Source organism: Typha angustifolia, chromosome 15 (assembly GCF_048772165.1).
Source record: "Typha angustifolia cultivar Huaian chromosome 15, ASM4877216v1, whole genome shotgun sequence".
NCBI lineage: Eukaryota > Viridiplantae > Streptophyta > Magnoliopsida > Poales > Typhaceae > Typha > Typha angustifolia.
In genome coordinates this window covers 19,114,056-19,131,285 of record NC_133253.1, presented here as the reverse complement: position 1 = coordinate 19,131,285, position 17,230 = coordinate 19,114,056, and the positions used below count along the sequence as shown (strand labels likewise).

Here is a 17,230-nt window from a genome sequence, read left to right as displayed (position 1 = left end):
CCGGACCTGCTGATTGGCCAGACAGGAGATCCAAAAGTTGGCGGAGCGTTATTGGGTCAACATTCTGGTCAATATTGGAGGGGATCGTGTATTTGGTGGGGGTTGGTGAAGGACTTGTGGTTAAGGAGCCTCGACTCTCCAGTGACAAGCATGCCAATTGCTCGGAACGAGCTGAGCAAGTTACCGGATAAACCCGGTAGCCTTACACATCCCGCAATGCATTTCTATTTTACATCCTTTACTTTTTGAATTACGGAAAAAGTAAAGGATGTAAAAATAAAATTGAGGAATAGGAAAGACTATCATGGGTTTGATTTTCTATAGATATTCGAATAGCCTATCCTTCCTCATAATCTATAAGGAAAGAAAAATTATTTATAGAAATAATAGGGCGTGTCTAAATTATACATGGGAAAATAATAATGACAAAGCAACAAGAAAATATTGCATAGGACCAAGAGCGATGGTGGAGCTATAAATAATAAGGATAACTATATCTAAGATTATAAAATAATATGCTAGTGTCCCGTGATTATTTACAGGTTTAAAAGGAAAGAAATAAAGAAAAGATAAGAATAAAATAATATTTTTGATATTTCCTATTAACACTCTTAAAATAAAAAGATTTTCTCACAAAATCAATGTATACCATAATAATAATAAATAGAATGAGTGTGTGTGTGTGTGTATAAAAAGTAGGCAATAAATTAGAAGATCTTAATGTAATTAGGAGGAGGAGCAAGGGAATGAGTCTTGTATAATTGACTCCCTCTACCAAATGACCTAACAAAGAGCATCAACCGTGGGGATTCACTAGTCAACGGTCATATTATTCATAAATAAAGAAGACGCTCATATCGAAATCGAGTCATCAACCACGTTGCTTTGAAAGATTCCTGGAGTTTTAGGATAACGTAGAAAAGGACGGAACGATCGCACCCACTCCTTGACCCAATCTTCACCTAATGAGTGGGCCGAACCTAATTCACTGTGGCCTTGAACTATAGAAATATGTGAGTGGAAATGGTCCAATTAAGTATAACATTAGTGGGTAGTTAACATAATTCAACACCAAAATATATCATCTATTTAGAGTAACTCCAACGGGGCTCTATAGTGGGTAGTTGAGTTCCAATGGGGCTCTAAACCTAGCTCTAAATTTGGAGCTAGGAACAGCCCCACCATGAAAATGGAGCCCGGCTCCATTTCTCATCTTATTAAAAATACCAAAATTATCTAATAATTATTATATTAAATAATTTTAATTCTATTTCTATTCTTTATTAAATAATTTGTTTAGTTAAACTGGGTATGTAATTAGTTTTACTAATCGATTTTTAATAAAAATAATACCATTGAAAACGTTCATCGAGACCTTTAAAATGAGTCTAATATTGAATTATTTTTGAGTTAATTTTAATTTTTTTATTATTAATAAAAATAAGTCTAATATTAAATTATCTTTGAATTATTTTAAATTTAAATTTTTTTTATTATTTATAAAAACGAGTCTAATAAATTATGTATCATGAAATATAATTACTCAAAATTATTCCCACTATAAATATTAAAATTAAAATATTTATTTCGATGTTTATTTCGTGTAATATAATTTCGATGCGTTTAATTAATAAATTAGTAATTTAAAATTACTTATAAAACTATTAAATATTAGTCTTATTTTAGAGTTTTCTAACCATATTTTCTTTTATTAAAAGATAATAACACTAAAATAATCTATTAAATAATTTAAAATAACTAATATAATAATACATATTATATTATATATATGAGGCCGATGCTTTGCTACATTTTTGGCTCCATATTTGGGGCCTGCTCTAAGACTACCAACTACTAGTTGCTTGCTTTGTTTAACGGCGGCTCTAGTCATTATCATTTTATGTTAAGGTGGGCCAATAAGTTATTTTATATTTTAATGCTACTCCTCATTTTTTTGATAAAAATATTTCGATAAAATTCTCTCTAAATACTTGAGAACAAGAATTTTATATGTTTTTTTTATTTTATCAGCTTATATATATATATATATATATATAAAATGTAGCACTAACTCACTTCTTTTTAAATTAATTAAATGAGTTAGTGTCCAAGGGTTGTACGGATTAAATTAAGTAATATGACTTTATCCTATTTAATCGGTTTGGCCCTACCACTACGCTCATAACCTGAACCTCTTGACTCAGTTTGGCTTGGCTATCTTGGCTTTCTTTGATCATGACATGTAATTACTTAAATCACGCTCGACATAATTCAAATAAGTGTTTAATTATAACTTTACTACGGTGACGTAATTAACGGGCCCATCTTAGTTATTAAACGGGCCGGCATGACTGTTGGTAAATGGATAAGTTAAGCCCAATTACTAGTAGATCATTGTAGTCTAATATTTGAATCTTATATGTTTATGACAAAGATGATGGGGTTCGTATCCCTTTTAAAGACTAGGCTTTATGTATTATTAGGTATTCTAAAAGAGAGTTTTGTAGCAAGAGGAGAGAGAACGAAACACATTGTTAAATATCTAAATTTTGTCTCTTATTTTCTTTAATTTGTGGTTAGGTGGGGTGATTAATTATTATTTATACATAATATCTTCAGGTAAATCTTTGATTTGATATTGTTATTAGCTTTAATAATATTTAGTTTATAATAACTTATGATTATTCTACTTAGAGGAGGAGGAAGAGAACAAAATCAAGGTGAACAATTCCCTATCATCGGTGGTGTTTTCTTGTGAAAACATAATACATGCCAAGTTTCGAATAAAAAGACGGTAAACATCGCAGCAAATCTTTTACTAAGATTTACTCTAAATACTCTCTCTTATAAGCAAGGATTCGATTATGTATTAGCCCCGATGCTTGTTTTTTCTTTCTTCTTTCCTCTCCTTTCTTTCTAGTAATAGAGTTTTGTTTCCAAAGAAACATTATTTACTTAAATCCATATTTTACTGAGTTAGGAAAGGTTTTATATTTTAGGTTCGTTTGATATTTGACATAAATATTAGAACGTCTTTCGAATCTACTAATTTAAATGCTTTACTTAACGAAAATATTAGTTTCACCTAGACCACCCCTTGTTTCAAATCCTTCCCATTTAAATTTAAATCTTTCTTCTTTTTTACTCTGTTTTTATCTTTTCGAGGAAGAGATTTAGTCCACAATGAAGTTCACCATCCTAGAGGCCCAGAATCCCCCGAAAGAATTGACCCAATCCTCACACTCACCCATGAACTTCCTACTAATCCCAACTATATCACACCAATTAAATGGCCTTAAAAGCTGACAAATTTAGAGAGTCCTCATGGACTTCATAGTGGATATCTAAATTCCTTGCTAAATTTTTTATATTAGTATCATATTTGCATGCAGTATATGATTTGGATCCGTTCTAATCTAAGTATCTAATCTATATTATATATAATTTATTTTTTTAAATAGAAACTCTATAGGCCTTTCGTGTCACTAAAGCATTAAATCTTTGTCAGTACTATCATGCACGAGATTAACACTAAAGAATATTTCTTAGCTATTTCATTCCAAAAGTAATCCCATGCACGGAAACTATTACGATAACGGTTCGTTGTAGCTTATGAAAGCTAATGCAGTGACATCCAAACGGATCCAATGACTACGTAGAAGCAATGCTTCGGATAACAATTTGATCCGAATCAAAGCATCTCGAGGTAGTGATCACGATGAAAAGAAAGAGACTTGAGTGCAGTAGAAAAAGGCCAATGTCTAAAAAATATTTGGCAAATTTACAATGGTATTAGAGGAGAGATTAGGAGCTCGTTTTATATGTTCCTTCCTGTGCAGCTTTTATTTGAACAGATATTAGATAATATAATATATACATCCCACTATACCTTAATATATATATAGTTAGAAAATAATAATCGTTATAATAACTCGTGATCTCTAAAAAAAAAGAAAAGAATAGTTATTGTAATATATTAAATACGTTTGTTTAAATTGTTAAATAATCAAACCAACAATATATATATATCGACTTTAGTTTATCATGAAATGGAGTAGTATTTTCTAGTTAATCCGTATGAGTTAGTGCACCCTCTTTTTCTATTTGATTACAACTTGCTCGACGTAGCTCAAATAAGAAGCCAAGGAAGGACTCAATGCAACACTTACTATGGTCATCCAAATCTTTAGATTTGTTCACAATGACCAAAGTGTCCAGAATCTTTAAGCCAATCAATATATGTCATTGATGTGATCATAAGCCGTTGTGATAGAGACCTAACTAATAGGAATCACGAGGAAATAACTCAGCGTCTAAATGAGATTATCAAGGCCAATCTGTGCTAAGTAAGGGACGTGATCGATTTTAATTATTTTTTTTTACATGAGGTCGAGTGGCCCACTGGAATTGCTTTGAAATAGACAAGAAATGTTACATCGACTAAAGAACGCTAAAAATAAATATACACCAACCATCAACGGTCTCCGGTTCCAAAATTTCTGTGAACTTGCCCAGGTAGTGTAACGTTTATAAAAGTATAAAACGACGCAGAACTAACACAAATTTTTACATCTACATTGGAAATTAAGATAGGAATGAAGAATCTCCTTTATATTCGAAACCACAATACCAACTCTGTGCAGTATACAAGGTGATCGCATTTAAAATTTGAATATTAAGCTTAACCACTAGTAAAAGGGGATTGCAAGATGACCCTAGTTAAGACCCATGTCCATGTATAAATAAACGCCTCCTTGGTATTTTAGATTCACATAAACTTGCAATCACAGTCTTATTTATCACAGTTATAAAAGTAACAGACCCACTTACCAAACATTCCAATTAATAAAGGCCAATTTATGTTTAAAAGGGAAACCAGACAAATCCTGTTACGAAACACAGAGCTCTATATAGGCTTAAAGCCCCCACTGATATATAGGAATAAAGAGATCTATGAGTCCCCAAGCTTTTGTGCCACCAAGTCCTCATCCTCCTCTGTTTTCACCAATGGAGTATACTCTGGCTCCTCAGGGTACAGCTTGTTCAAGTGCAAGTAGACCAGCATAGAGAACACAGCCATGGCTGCCAGGCACCAACTAAACAGTAGATTAGCAAGCGATTTAGCTCGGCTTAGAGCCTCCGCACTATGGCAACGAACCACATAATGCCCATCCTCGTCGTTCAAGAAGCAATTTTTGGGGATCAAACTCGGAGTCCAGAGCATGTAGCCCGTCACGATGAACCAGACGCCTTGGAAAATTATGCTCACAGACCGCACGAAGGCTGCTACGAAGCTCTTGGGCAGAGGAATACCGATAAGAGTCGTAGTCAGGGAGACGAATATAACACTCTGTAGAAGCCAATGGTACTGGCCCTCGACGCCCATGTGGTCAGTGGAGTGGAGGTGGAACATGAGGAGCTCCTGCGAGAAGGCGACGGCCCCTAGGATCTGGGTCATGGCGTCACGCTTCTTGGCCTTGGCGCGATCGAAGAGGATGGCGAAGGAGGCGTAGATGAGGAAAGTTAGCGAGATGGAAGCGTGCTCGAAGTTGCGGAGATGGTAGGAGGGGATGGTGCCGTCCGTGTCGAACGGTTGATGAGCTGCGGGGCCGATGACGAGCTCCATGGAGATGGAAACAAGGGTTCCAACGATTATTAGCAGAAGCTCGAGGTGCCTCAGTAGAGGAGAGGGGAACCATGGCGGTGCAACGTAGGAGCTGGGCTTGAGAGAGTAGAGCTTGACGTGGTTAAAGAGGTGCCATAAGCCAATTAGCAGGAAGCCAAAGCCAGGCGCTACATGGCCTATCAAAGATCCCATTGCTTATAATTCAGTTTGATTGGGGTTGTTAAGGGGAAAAGGTGGTAAGAGATGAGAATGAGGTAGGAGGAGTTAGGAAGGGTTGGGGCCTGGGGAGGGGGAATTTATAGAAGGCGAAGTAATTAATGGGCCCAACTTAGTTATTTAACGGGCCGGCGTAACTGAAGTGAAGTTGTACAAAAGAAAGTAGAAGCCTAGCAGTGGTTAGATCCATCGAAGACGTTGGGTTTCGTACAATCCCATTCCCATCCATTTAACTTAAACTAGCTCGTCAGCCCAATGAGAAGAACCAGAATACATCAGTCCTACTCTGTTTAAAGCCTTCCAGCGCGTACAACCACCGCACCAGAAACCATATCATATAGGTTACAACATACGTCTATTTCATATGGAAAAGAACTCATCATGGCCATATAAATGAGTTAGATCGCCTAACTAGATTATAATGATTATGTTTGCATTTATTATCTCACCTTGTTTAATATGTTTATAATTCAATCCATCAATCCTAGATGTCATGATAATTTGTTTATTACTAAATAATCCATTTATCATGTTAGAAAATTTTATTTATTTATAAAATGAATAAATTTGTTTAATATCATATGATTTATATCAATTCAAATAGCTTATATCACCTAGTGACTGTGTAGCCTATTTAATTAATGAGCAGTCATATTTATATTTATTTAATAAATTTTGCTACCACCGAAATCAGCAAGGTAATTAAAGATCGCTAAATAAGGTCTTACAAGCTATAAGGCATTTTCTCGCTACAAAAGAAAGACTAAAGGAGGCCACAAAGCAAACCAGGAGAGAAGACCTGAGCATCTCCGCCACTTCAAATCATATATATATTTTTAGATAATTATACCGAGATACTAAACTATCACTCAATTTTATATGCCTTTCTTCTTTTTATTGTTGTTATAAACGTAAATTCTCCAAACTATAAAATTATCTTTTACTCTGTCTCGGGAAAAGTTGCTGATTATTCTTTTACCTCTTATAACTGAAAATAAAGTAAATTGTAAAGGTTTTTAAATTAATAATGTGACATATTTTATTTTATAGAGTTAACTGTACACACAGATACACTCCTTAAATTATATTCGATTTTTACAAATACTACCGAACTTATTTTTTCATTATAATGTCCCCTCCTAAACTTTCAATTTATTTCAATGTCATGTTTTCATTAGTATATTGTCTGCTTTATGGATATCTTAGATTATGTGGCACTCATGTTTATGTCAAGCTACAAATAGAACGAATTGACTTCGTTTCGAAGGAGAGAGGAACGAACCAAAATACCCTTCCACTTTGCTTCTCTTCCCTCCCATTCTCTCGCTCACTCCAACCCTTAGCTCTCCATTAACTCTTAGTTGTCCATCCTTCCCTTCCTTTCCTTTCTCCCTCCGTTCCTTTCTGTCGATACTTTCTGATACATTAATAATAAACTAACAGCAAAACCTCTCCCACCCTAATAAAATCCAAAGAAGCTACCAAAAAGTGATCCATTAAATCAATTGTCATTTAGCAACAGACCTACTTTGATCACACTTTCCAATCTGAGGTAGAATCCAACCAATCAAAAGATTGCTAGAAAGCTTCAGATTGAGCAAGAAATCGACAGAGGGCATAAGAACTAATGTTGATTACAGTGGAGAACTGGTTCAAGGACAAGTCCATGGATTCCACCGAGAAGCGATTGCCTTAGAGTTCGAGCACTTCCAAATGGGAAAAGTTTCCGAGAGCAACGACCAGGATCTCGGTGGGGAAGGCATTTGTATGATAGGGAGAGGTTAGCGGAGTTCTGTCAAGTTGCTGAGGTTGGAAGGGAGGGTTCCAGAAAGTGTGTTGGTTCATTATCTTCCTCTTCATATGTTGCTACCATTTATTATTATTTTTATTTTTATTTTCTTCTCCTGCTACTACTCCTACTCCTTTTTATATTTATATAGTGTAAAAAAAGTGTATAAAAAATAACGAGAGTTACTGTTATATTTACAAACGTTGTTAATATTTTTTTTTTCTTCTTAGTTTACTTCTATCCTTTAATTATTCTCCCTTTTTCCTATACAAGTCCACCTAATCACTTTTTAATTAATAAATTATAAGATGAATAGTAGATAGATTACCTAATTATCTCACAACTATCTCCGATTGATTTTTTTATTTTATAATTAAAAAGTGATTAGATAGACTTGTAAAAAAAAGATAACAATTAAGGGATAGAAGTATATTTAGAAGAAAAAGAAAATATATTAATAACCTTCGTAAATATAATAATAACTTTCGTTATTTTTTTATACATTGCAGAATTTATAAATTTCATCGATATAATTTACATTGAACAAATAATAATCATGTAAAGTAAATTTAATATTTAACTAATTATAATTGTACCCTAATTAATCTATTACTTTATCAATTAAATAGCAATTAAATAAAATTTTATAGAAAAAAAAGAAATAACGATTAAAGGATAAAAGTAGAACAACAAGGACTTATAGAGTAAAAAGAAAAAAAAGGAAATATATTAATAACTTTTACAAATATTAATAATTTTTGTTAATTTTAATAAATATTATTATTATTTTTGATATTATAGAATTTATTTACTTAACCTTTAGAATTTACATAGAAATAATTAATAATCACATAAAGTCATATTTTTTTTGTTATTTAACTAATTCTAATTACCTCACAACTATCTCTAATTAATCCTTATTTTATTTTTATTAATTAAGGAGTGATTATAAAAAATTATATAAAAAAGAATTATTAAGAGATAAAAAAGAAAAAAGAAAAAGAAGAAACCGAAGAAGTAGAAGTAGAAGAAAAAAACATATTAACAATTTTTTTAATATAAAAATAATAATAATTACTTTTTAATATGTTTTATTGTTTTTCTATCTTACATTTTATAGTGTCTCATCAATATTTAATAAAGTACTAAATGACACAATGGCAAAATTAAAAGAAAAATAACAAAAAAATTCTTAAGTGTTAAAGAAATAAAAAATAACTCTCGCTCATAAAATTAAAAAATTAAGTAGATTTTGTATGCAAATATTTATAGTGTTTTTAATACTATAATAACTTTATTTTATAATAGAGAAATATAATGATAGATTGATGAAATTGGAATATTGAGGTGAACACACCTGAAATTAGGGATGTAAACGAGTCGAGCCTGACCGAGCCAGCTCTGGCTTAGGCTCGACTCGAAATTACTTTTGAGCCTTATAATTCTGCTCAAGGTCAGAGACGAATGAAGGAGGAGGCGACGACGAGATGGTGAATGAAGGAGGAGGAAGCTGGCGGAGTTGACGAAGAAGAGGAGGGCAATGTCGAGGAGATGTAGGAGGAGGAGGCCTATGGAGAGGAGGACGTGGCACCATGGTGGTGGCTTGCCGATGGAGGCCGACGGAGAGGGAGAAGGTGGCGGCATGGAGAGTGAGGTTATGAGTGGTGATCGGGTGGATGATAGTAAGGGACTTGAGGGTGATGGGTGAGGATGGGGAGAGTGACGCGAAGGGTGAGGGTGGTTGAAGGTGATGGATATGTTACAGGTGAGGGTGGGGTAGTGACGTGACAATATTTCTTTATACCACGTGTCATTAGTTATAGCTAGTCAGGCCATTAAATTGAGTTTGAGCAAGCCGGCTCTAGCTCAGGCTCGGTTCGATATTAATTTCAAATCTGTTACAATAGCTCGGGCTCGGCTCAAATTTAATTGAGCCGAGTAAGACTTTAGCTTCAACCCAGCCAAGCCGAGCAGCTCGCTCGAGAAGCCTATCTGAAATTAAAAAATAGTCACGTGAAGTAATAGATGGGAATCTTTCATGTGAAGTAACAGACGGGAATCTGTCAGCATTACAATAATGGTCTGGAAGTCGTCAGTGTCGGTATTTGTTTTTTTTTAATAAATATAGTCCAATGAAAATGATTGCACAATCGACGATGTGTGGAAAAGACTTCCACGTAATGCCGGTGTCTTTTCTTAGACTGCACATGCATTTCACGTGATTATAAAAGTTATGCAGATCTCCATCCGGAATAAGTAAATCACACTCTTGTATGAGTACTTAATTTCAGATTTGAATTTCAAGAACATTGATTTAGTTTTTCAAATTCAGGTGACAGCGTAATACACATGTATATTATTAACCTCGGACGAGTTTAATAGTTACTTTTGATCCCCATATCATATATACTCATCTTCATTAAGTTAATATTTCATGTGAAACACACCGGCTAAACAGCTATATCCTTTTACATTATTTTATGGTTATTTTTTTATATAATATATATATATATATATATATATATTATAGTTCTGGAGTTTTATGGGAATAATAGAAAAAATAGTTTTCTCTAAAAAAAATAATGATTGTAAAAAAATAATGATTGGTAAAAGATCAAATGATAGCTTGCCTTCTAGTTGACCTAGCTAAAGCTTTTGCCCTTTCGCTTTAGTTATGAGGCAGGGCAAACAACACAAAATCGGACACTTCCTGGTGCAGATTTGGAAGCTAGTTTTTGGTTTTCTTCTCAGCTCAAGCAGAAGCTTGTTCACTCATAGAATATGATTATAATTCCCTATTATTCTATGGTATCTATTTATATTTTTTAATATGTAATTATTTTATATAGAGTATGAGATTATAATTCCTTATTATCTCGCAATATGGACTTATAACTTTGTATTATCTTGTAGTGTATAATTATTTATTTATAGTACGAATATATAAAATATTTTTAGTCTGCAGTTTTAATTAAAAAAAATAATTTTTTTAGAAAACAACTATTTCGTACTATATTTGAACATATATTTAAAGGGTATTTTCATCATTTAGTTTAAAATTATTTAATATTGTAATATCAAGTGCATGTCATATTAAATATAATCATTACTCTTTACGCTAGTATTGAATTCAATATTAGAATAAAACTTATATTAGTATTAGTTCTTTTTTTATATTAAAATTTAGAATAATTATACTTATTCTATTCTTATTCTATAAATAAACAGAGATTAAGATAATAAGTTTTGCTGGTGAGTAGTTTGATATAGATATGGACTAAAACTCAATTTCTAAATTAATTATACATACATGATAGACTATTACGAATCGGCTTGATCTGATTCGTAATGGTTCTGGGCCGGATTAAGGATATGACTTTTGAGAAGAATTCCGGATGATCTAGACGTTGGATCTTACTGAATTTTGGATGTGTTGTCACTCTTGAAGAGAATTTTCTAAAGAATCCAAGATCTCAGGGTTTTAATGGCTAAATCTTGAAATATCGGTCAAATAGTGTTCAAAGGTCGGATGAACCGTAGCTTGTTAACTCTTCAATGACTAGATAGGTGCTAAGAGAACTCTTTTAGAGTAAATAGGAAGAAGTTATTGTAAAAGATGGGGATTAGGAGTTAGAAGAGACCGACCAAGGATTTAGGTAATGGAAGAAAAGAGGTGGGAGAGAGCGCTGATGGCTAGATCAAGGAAGGAGATAAGGGCAACAATATCGATCCAATTATCATATTAATTCCAATTAGGATTTTCTCTACATATTTATAAAAACTCACCCTTTTGACCTAAACAACTAAAATAAATTCCTGAAATTCCAGTGTTCTCATCGCAACGCGTTCGAATACATCCGATCACTTTCAAACGTGCAAATTTTGATATCTGTCCTTGGGAACGCGTACAGGCGTTAGAACATGTTCGTTTAAACGCGGGTCTCTGGCGTTCGAACATCTACATGGCAAAAGGCCTTATTCTCTCTCAAGCAAACACAAACTATATAATAGGCTGATCCCAATGAACCTAATACCGCGAATGAATCTAATCCGATCGAGTTGTATCATATACACATGTTCTCTTGTTATTGGAAATTTTACCTATTCTACCTGGCCAACTTTATCACATTTTCATGCCACCACAGGTATGAATTTGATTTTTTTTCTATAGATAATGATTCGATATTTAAAAGTTTTATTTACTGTACCGTTATAATTGCATGTTTGGAGTTCACTGTAATCTGTTTTTGGGAGAATTGATCCAATTATTCAGTATATATATATATATACATTGAAATTGATAAATCGTTTTACCTAATATTTAGTTTTTAGTGCTATTTTAGGTAACAAGACATATACTGATGATTCCTATTTCAGAGGTTTCAGTGAATTTTTTTTTATAATATTTTAAGGAAAACCCGTGCAGGGGATCCATTGCAACATAGAAAATAATCTGGTACATAGCTGAGAAAGGAAACATAACTGTTTGACATAAACTCCACCCCTAGCTACGAACAGTAAATCTCACTCTAAAGAAAACTAAGATTCGGTGCTTCATCAGACCTCATTTGAACAAGCGCTGTTACTTAATCCCAAGCTTTTGTTCCTCCATGTTCTCCTCTTCCTCGTCTGTTTTCACCAATGGAGTGTACTCCGGCTCTTCAGGGTACAACTTGTTCAAATACAAGTAGACCAACACAGAGAACACAACCATGGCTGTCAAGCACCAACTAAACAGTAGATTAGCAAGCGATTTAGCTCGGCTTAGAGCCTCCTCGCTATGGCAATGAACCACAGAACGCCCTTCCTCCTCGGTCAAGAAGCAATTTTTGGGGACCAAACTGGGAGTCCAGAGCATGCACCCCATCAAGATGAACCAAACGCCTTGGAAAACTATGCTCACAGACCTCACGAAGAATACTACGTAGCTCTTGGGCAGAGGGATACTGATGAGACTCGTAGCCAGAGAGACGAATATAACGGTCTGTAAAAGCCAATGGTACTGGCCCTCAATGCCCACGTGGTCAGTGGAGTGGAGGTGGAACATGAGAAACTCCTGCAAGAAGGCGACGGAGCCGAGGAGCTGGGTCATGGCGTGGCGCTCCTTGTTGGCATCAACGCGATCGAGGAGCATGCCCAAGCAGGCGCAGATGAGGAAAGTTTGCGAGATGGCAGCGTGCTCGAAGTTGTGGAGATGGACGGTGGGGATGGTACCGTCCGTATCGAACGGTTGGTGGGCTGCGGGGCCGATGATGAGCTCCATGAGGATGGAAGCGAGGCTTCCGAAGATTATTAGCAGAAGCTCGAGATGCCTTATAACAGGAGAGGGAAACCATGGCGTTGCGACGTAGGAGTTGGGCTTTTGACAGTGGAGCTTGACGTGGTTAAAGAGGTGCCATAAGCCAATTAGAAGGAAGCCAAAGCCAGGAGCTACATGGCCTATTAAAGATCCCATAGCTTCTAATTAAAAGAAAGGTTGTGAGAAAGAAAGAAAGAAAGAGGAGTAGTGCAAGGAAAAGGGAGATGGAATGAGGTTGGAGGGTGTTCTTTGCGGTGGGGGAACGGGGGGAATATATAAAGACGTTGCATTGAACATCCTGCTATAGATAATTAAAAATAAAATGAACATACTGCAGTACACCAACAACGGGCCCGCGTAACTTATTTAACGGACCGGCTCAACTGTAATTGTATAAGGAGCGCAGAAGATAGGCTCGAGTACTAGTTCAAGGGTTTTGGGTGATTTAAACTCTTGTATAAGCCCACCACTGTAGTCTAATAGCTGAAATCTTATCAATTTCTGACAGAGATTATAAGTTGACAATATTTTTTTTACCATTATTCTCATGCCCCACCACCACCGTCCACCTCTTGGGGATCGGTTGATAATCGAAGCATCCTTGTGTACTGTTATCATATGCAAGCCATTTTTTATTTTTATTAAAAGGGTTAAATTAGGAGGCTACCTTGTTCCCATCTTTCTCATAAGAAGTGATCAGATGGAGACGAGTAAATCTAAATCTGGTCAGGCGATGACAAGCGCCAAACTTTGAAGAATATTCGCTGTGTCTAGTGAAATAATATATTTGAAAAAAAAAAAAGACAATACGAAACTCGTCAGTGGCGTTATCATCTTTTTTAATAATAATAATATCTGATAATAAAATAAGACTGCACGACTTAGGATGTAACGCTGGATAACACTGCCGTACAACGGTTAGACTATCTATATATCCATTTCATGTGATTTTGAAGTTAGGGAGCTCTTGATTAACAATAAATAAAATCATACTGGTGTAATTTCTGGAACGTTGATTTAATTAGGACCGTACGATTCAGAAAGCCACTCGTTTGACTTCAGTCGCAACAAGTTAAGTGGTTAGTTTATAGAGCCCAATATCATATATAATCATCGTACAAGTGAAATACTCAAATAAAAACAATAAAAGAGCACTAGGCCGTGGATTTTCCCAAATGGAAATAATAAAAGAACAATCGGCCATGGACTCTCACATGGGCAGGCCGGGGTAGGTTTGAGCCCCGCTTTTCAGGTTGACGGAGCTTGAGACATTTTCTTTAGCCCACCTGCTATTTGCTTGGGCTTGGTCTTGTTTAGGTGGGTTACAATATGATAGATAGCTCCTAGTTGCCTACTAATCAATGAGATATTACGCTTGGAGTAATTTGCTGAGTCATATTATCAAATATATTTTATCATAATGAGCCGCCCATTAATATGTTTAGTTGACTTTCGTACAGAAAATGTTTGATGTGGGACTAAGACTTTACCTATCGGGCTTAGTCTAATTAAATTCGGACGGATTTAGATCAGATGGTCAAGTATATGAACCTTGCGATAGTGTTTTACTAGTCTTCTATTTGTACTAAAAAATTATATTTTTATTTTTATTTATTAAGTTATTTAGAAAAGGCACTATGATTATTATCATGTATGCCATGTAATCAAGGTAAAATTTTGTCTCCAAAAGCGATTTAATAAATCACTTTTTGAATAATGATTTACGTAGTAATACGTTTTAAAGCAAACTCGTATTTTTATGAAAATATTCTATTATTTTAAAGAAAAATTTGTCCTAAACTAATAGAAATTGATAATCGAGAGAAAGTGACTTTTTAAATCACTTTCAATGAAAGTGCTTTACTTAAAAACTACTCTACGCGACTTTACTTAAAAAACAACTTTACGTGACTGCATCGCAGTTGGTTGGTTTCAAGCAAAACTCGATAAACATTGACTTGAAAGAAAATAAAATATTACTAAAAAGGTTTCCAACTTATTGCAATGATAGAAAGGATCAGATGATTGCCACCGATCAAGAGAGAGAGAGAGTCAATTCAGTCAGTTTCCCTTCTCTTAGAACTGTAGTTCATCTTGATCAATATAGTAGTTAGGGCTGTTAAGTTCGACGAGTGGCTCGGGTTTGGCTCGATCAGAGCTGAGCCGAGCTTGAGCTGCTAAAACCGTTTTAATAGGCTCGGTATAAAAGGATGATGCTCGTCCTCCGTTGCGGTGCGCCTCCTCTTCCTTCTCCTCTTCTTCTTCTTCTTCTGCAGCAGTGGTGTCGCCTCCTCCTCATTCGACAGTGGCAAGATGTCGCAGTGCCCTGTCTCCTCCTCCTTCTTCGATCGCGGTGCCTCACATCCTTCTCCTTCTTCTTCTTTGGCTCGGTTTGGGCTCGATTTAGTTTGGTCCCGCCTTAATCCGACTCGACTTGAATAAGACTTGATGATAGATTCATTTCAGGCCCGAGCTCGGTTTGGCTCGGTTCGAGTTCGGCTTAAGTTTCTAAGCCGAGCCTGAGCTCAATTCTAAAGCTCGAAATTAATTTCGAACTAAGCCTAAGACAGAGTCGGCTCGCTCGGGCTCGGCTCTTTTACACTGCTAGATTAGTAGTCTAGTAGTTTGGTAAATAATTTAAATTACTTTATTAGAACTGTAATGAGGTTATAAAGAATAACGAGTGATTTGCTCTAAGAACATGATATGTGTTTATTTTTATAAGTCATTAATTCTTATTTTTGTTTTCCCTTTCGAGTTAATAGACATTTTCTTTCTCTTTTTTTCGTTTTGAGTTGCCCTTCTGCCACGTGAATTCTTTATTAAATATTAATAGGACATTAAGAAATAAAATAAAATATTATTATATTCGTTTTTTTTCGTTCAAACTATATTTTTACAAATCTCCTATATATACATTTTTCTCATATTTGCCCTTCGTGTTCGGCACGAGTGAAAGTGAGAAGTAGAACAAAACAGAAGTCCAACTCCCAAAGCACAGTAATGGCGTCACCTAATCCTAGAAAGTAACCCTCAACTCGGGCCACGAGATGCCCGTCTTTGGCCTCGGAACCGCGACCGCCATGCACGTTCCCATCCGACGTCGTCTCCGTCTTCCTCGACGCCATTACTTTGCGCGGGCCACCGGCACTTCGACACCGCCGCTCTTTCTATATCGAACCGAACAACCTCTCGGCCTCGCCATTTCTCCGAAGCCATCCGGCTCAAACCCATCCAATCCTGCGGCGAGCTCTTCGTCACCTCCAAGTTATGGTCACAGACGCCCACCCTGACCTACTCCTTCCTGCTCTTAAGGATTCTCTCGCATAAGCGATCGATTTGTTAATTTCGTACGTGTTATATTTTAATGCTTCTTTTGTGATGTTTTATTAATTGGATTTTGTTTTGGGTTTATTGCAGTGACCTTTGGTCTGGACTACTTGGATTCATGGGCCTATAAGTATGAAGCCTGGGGACATGAAGTATCTATCCTTTGTCATACCTATACATTACTTAATTAAATGTTAATAAGAATTAGCATACGTGGTTTTCTTCCTATAACAGTCGGTAAAGGCAAATAAATTAAACAATATAAAGCCAACCTTTCTCTCTCACAAGTACGTTATGAGGCACTTGCTACAAGAAAGAACTGAATTAGACTTCGAATATAAACTTCATGCCATCAACGCTGTGTCGCTGGAGCATTATCTTGTCAGTACTATCATGCATGAAAAGTAATACCAGGGAAATTATTACGATAATGGTTCATTGTAGCTTATGAGATGACACTGAAAAGCTAATGCAGTGACACGCTAACGAATCCAATTACTACGGCAGCCCACAGGATTTAGAGATCAGAAGAAATGCTTTTGGACAACTGCAGTGTGGTCCAAATCAAAAGCATCTCATCACAGTTGCTTATCAACAATGAAACCAGGAAGAAAATAACTTAACGCGTTGGAAAAGGCCCAAAGTCTTAGTCGTGTATGTTGGGATATAAGAATCATCATTTAACAACTTAATCTTTTAATATAAATGGTGAGTTTATAGGGTAATAGAGGAGAGATTTTGAGTTCGAATTATATTAGATATATCTCTCTTTTTTTTAAGACCTTCACTCATTTCAATTATTATGTTTAAATATCTAAAAATATTTGAAATTTGAAGCTAAATATAAAAATTATCGTTTCTAATAATTTAAACTATTCACTAAGTTGTCAATTTATAATGTTGGTGAACGATAGCAACATTAACGTAATTGAGCCCTTCACCTTCGGTTGTTTTTCATTTGTCTTCACTC

The 17,230-nt window shown here is 35.2% G+C and overlaps 2 protein-coding genes across 2 annotated transcripts; both read right to left on the bottom strand.

Moving 5' to 3' along the window:
* Positions 1-4,737: 4,737 nt before the first annotated feature.
* On the bottom strand, positions 4,738-5,900 carry LOC140778228 (uncharacterized). The gene has a single exon (XM_073122837.1). The coding sequence runs from the start codon at positions 5,816-5,818 to the stop codon at positions 4,952-4,954; it is 867 nt and encodes a 288-aa protein (XP_072978938.1). The 5' UTR covers positions 5,819-5,900; the 3' UTR covers positions 4,738-4,951.
* A 6,141-nt stretch (positions 5,901-12,041) lies between these two features.
* Positions 12,042-13,188, bottom strand: LOC140779005 (uncharacterized). The gene has a single exon (XM_073123939.1). The coding sequence runs from the start codon at positions 13,084-13,086 to the stop codon at positions 12,214-12,216; it is 873 nt and encodes a 290-aa protein (XP_072980040.1). The 5' UTR covers positions 13,087-13,188; the 3' UTR covers positions 12,042-12,213.
* Between the last annotated feature and the right edge of the window lie 4,042 nt (positions 13,189-17,230).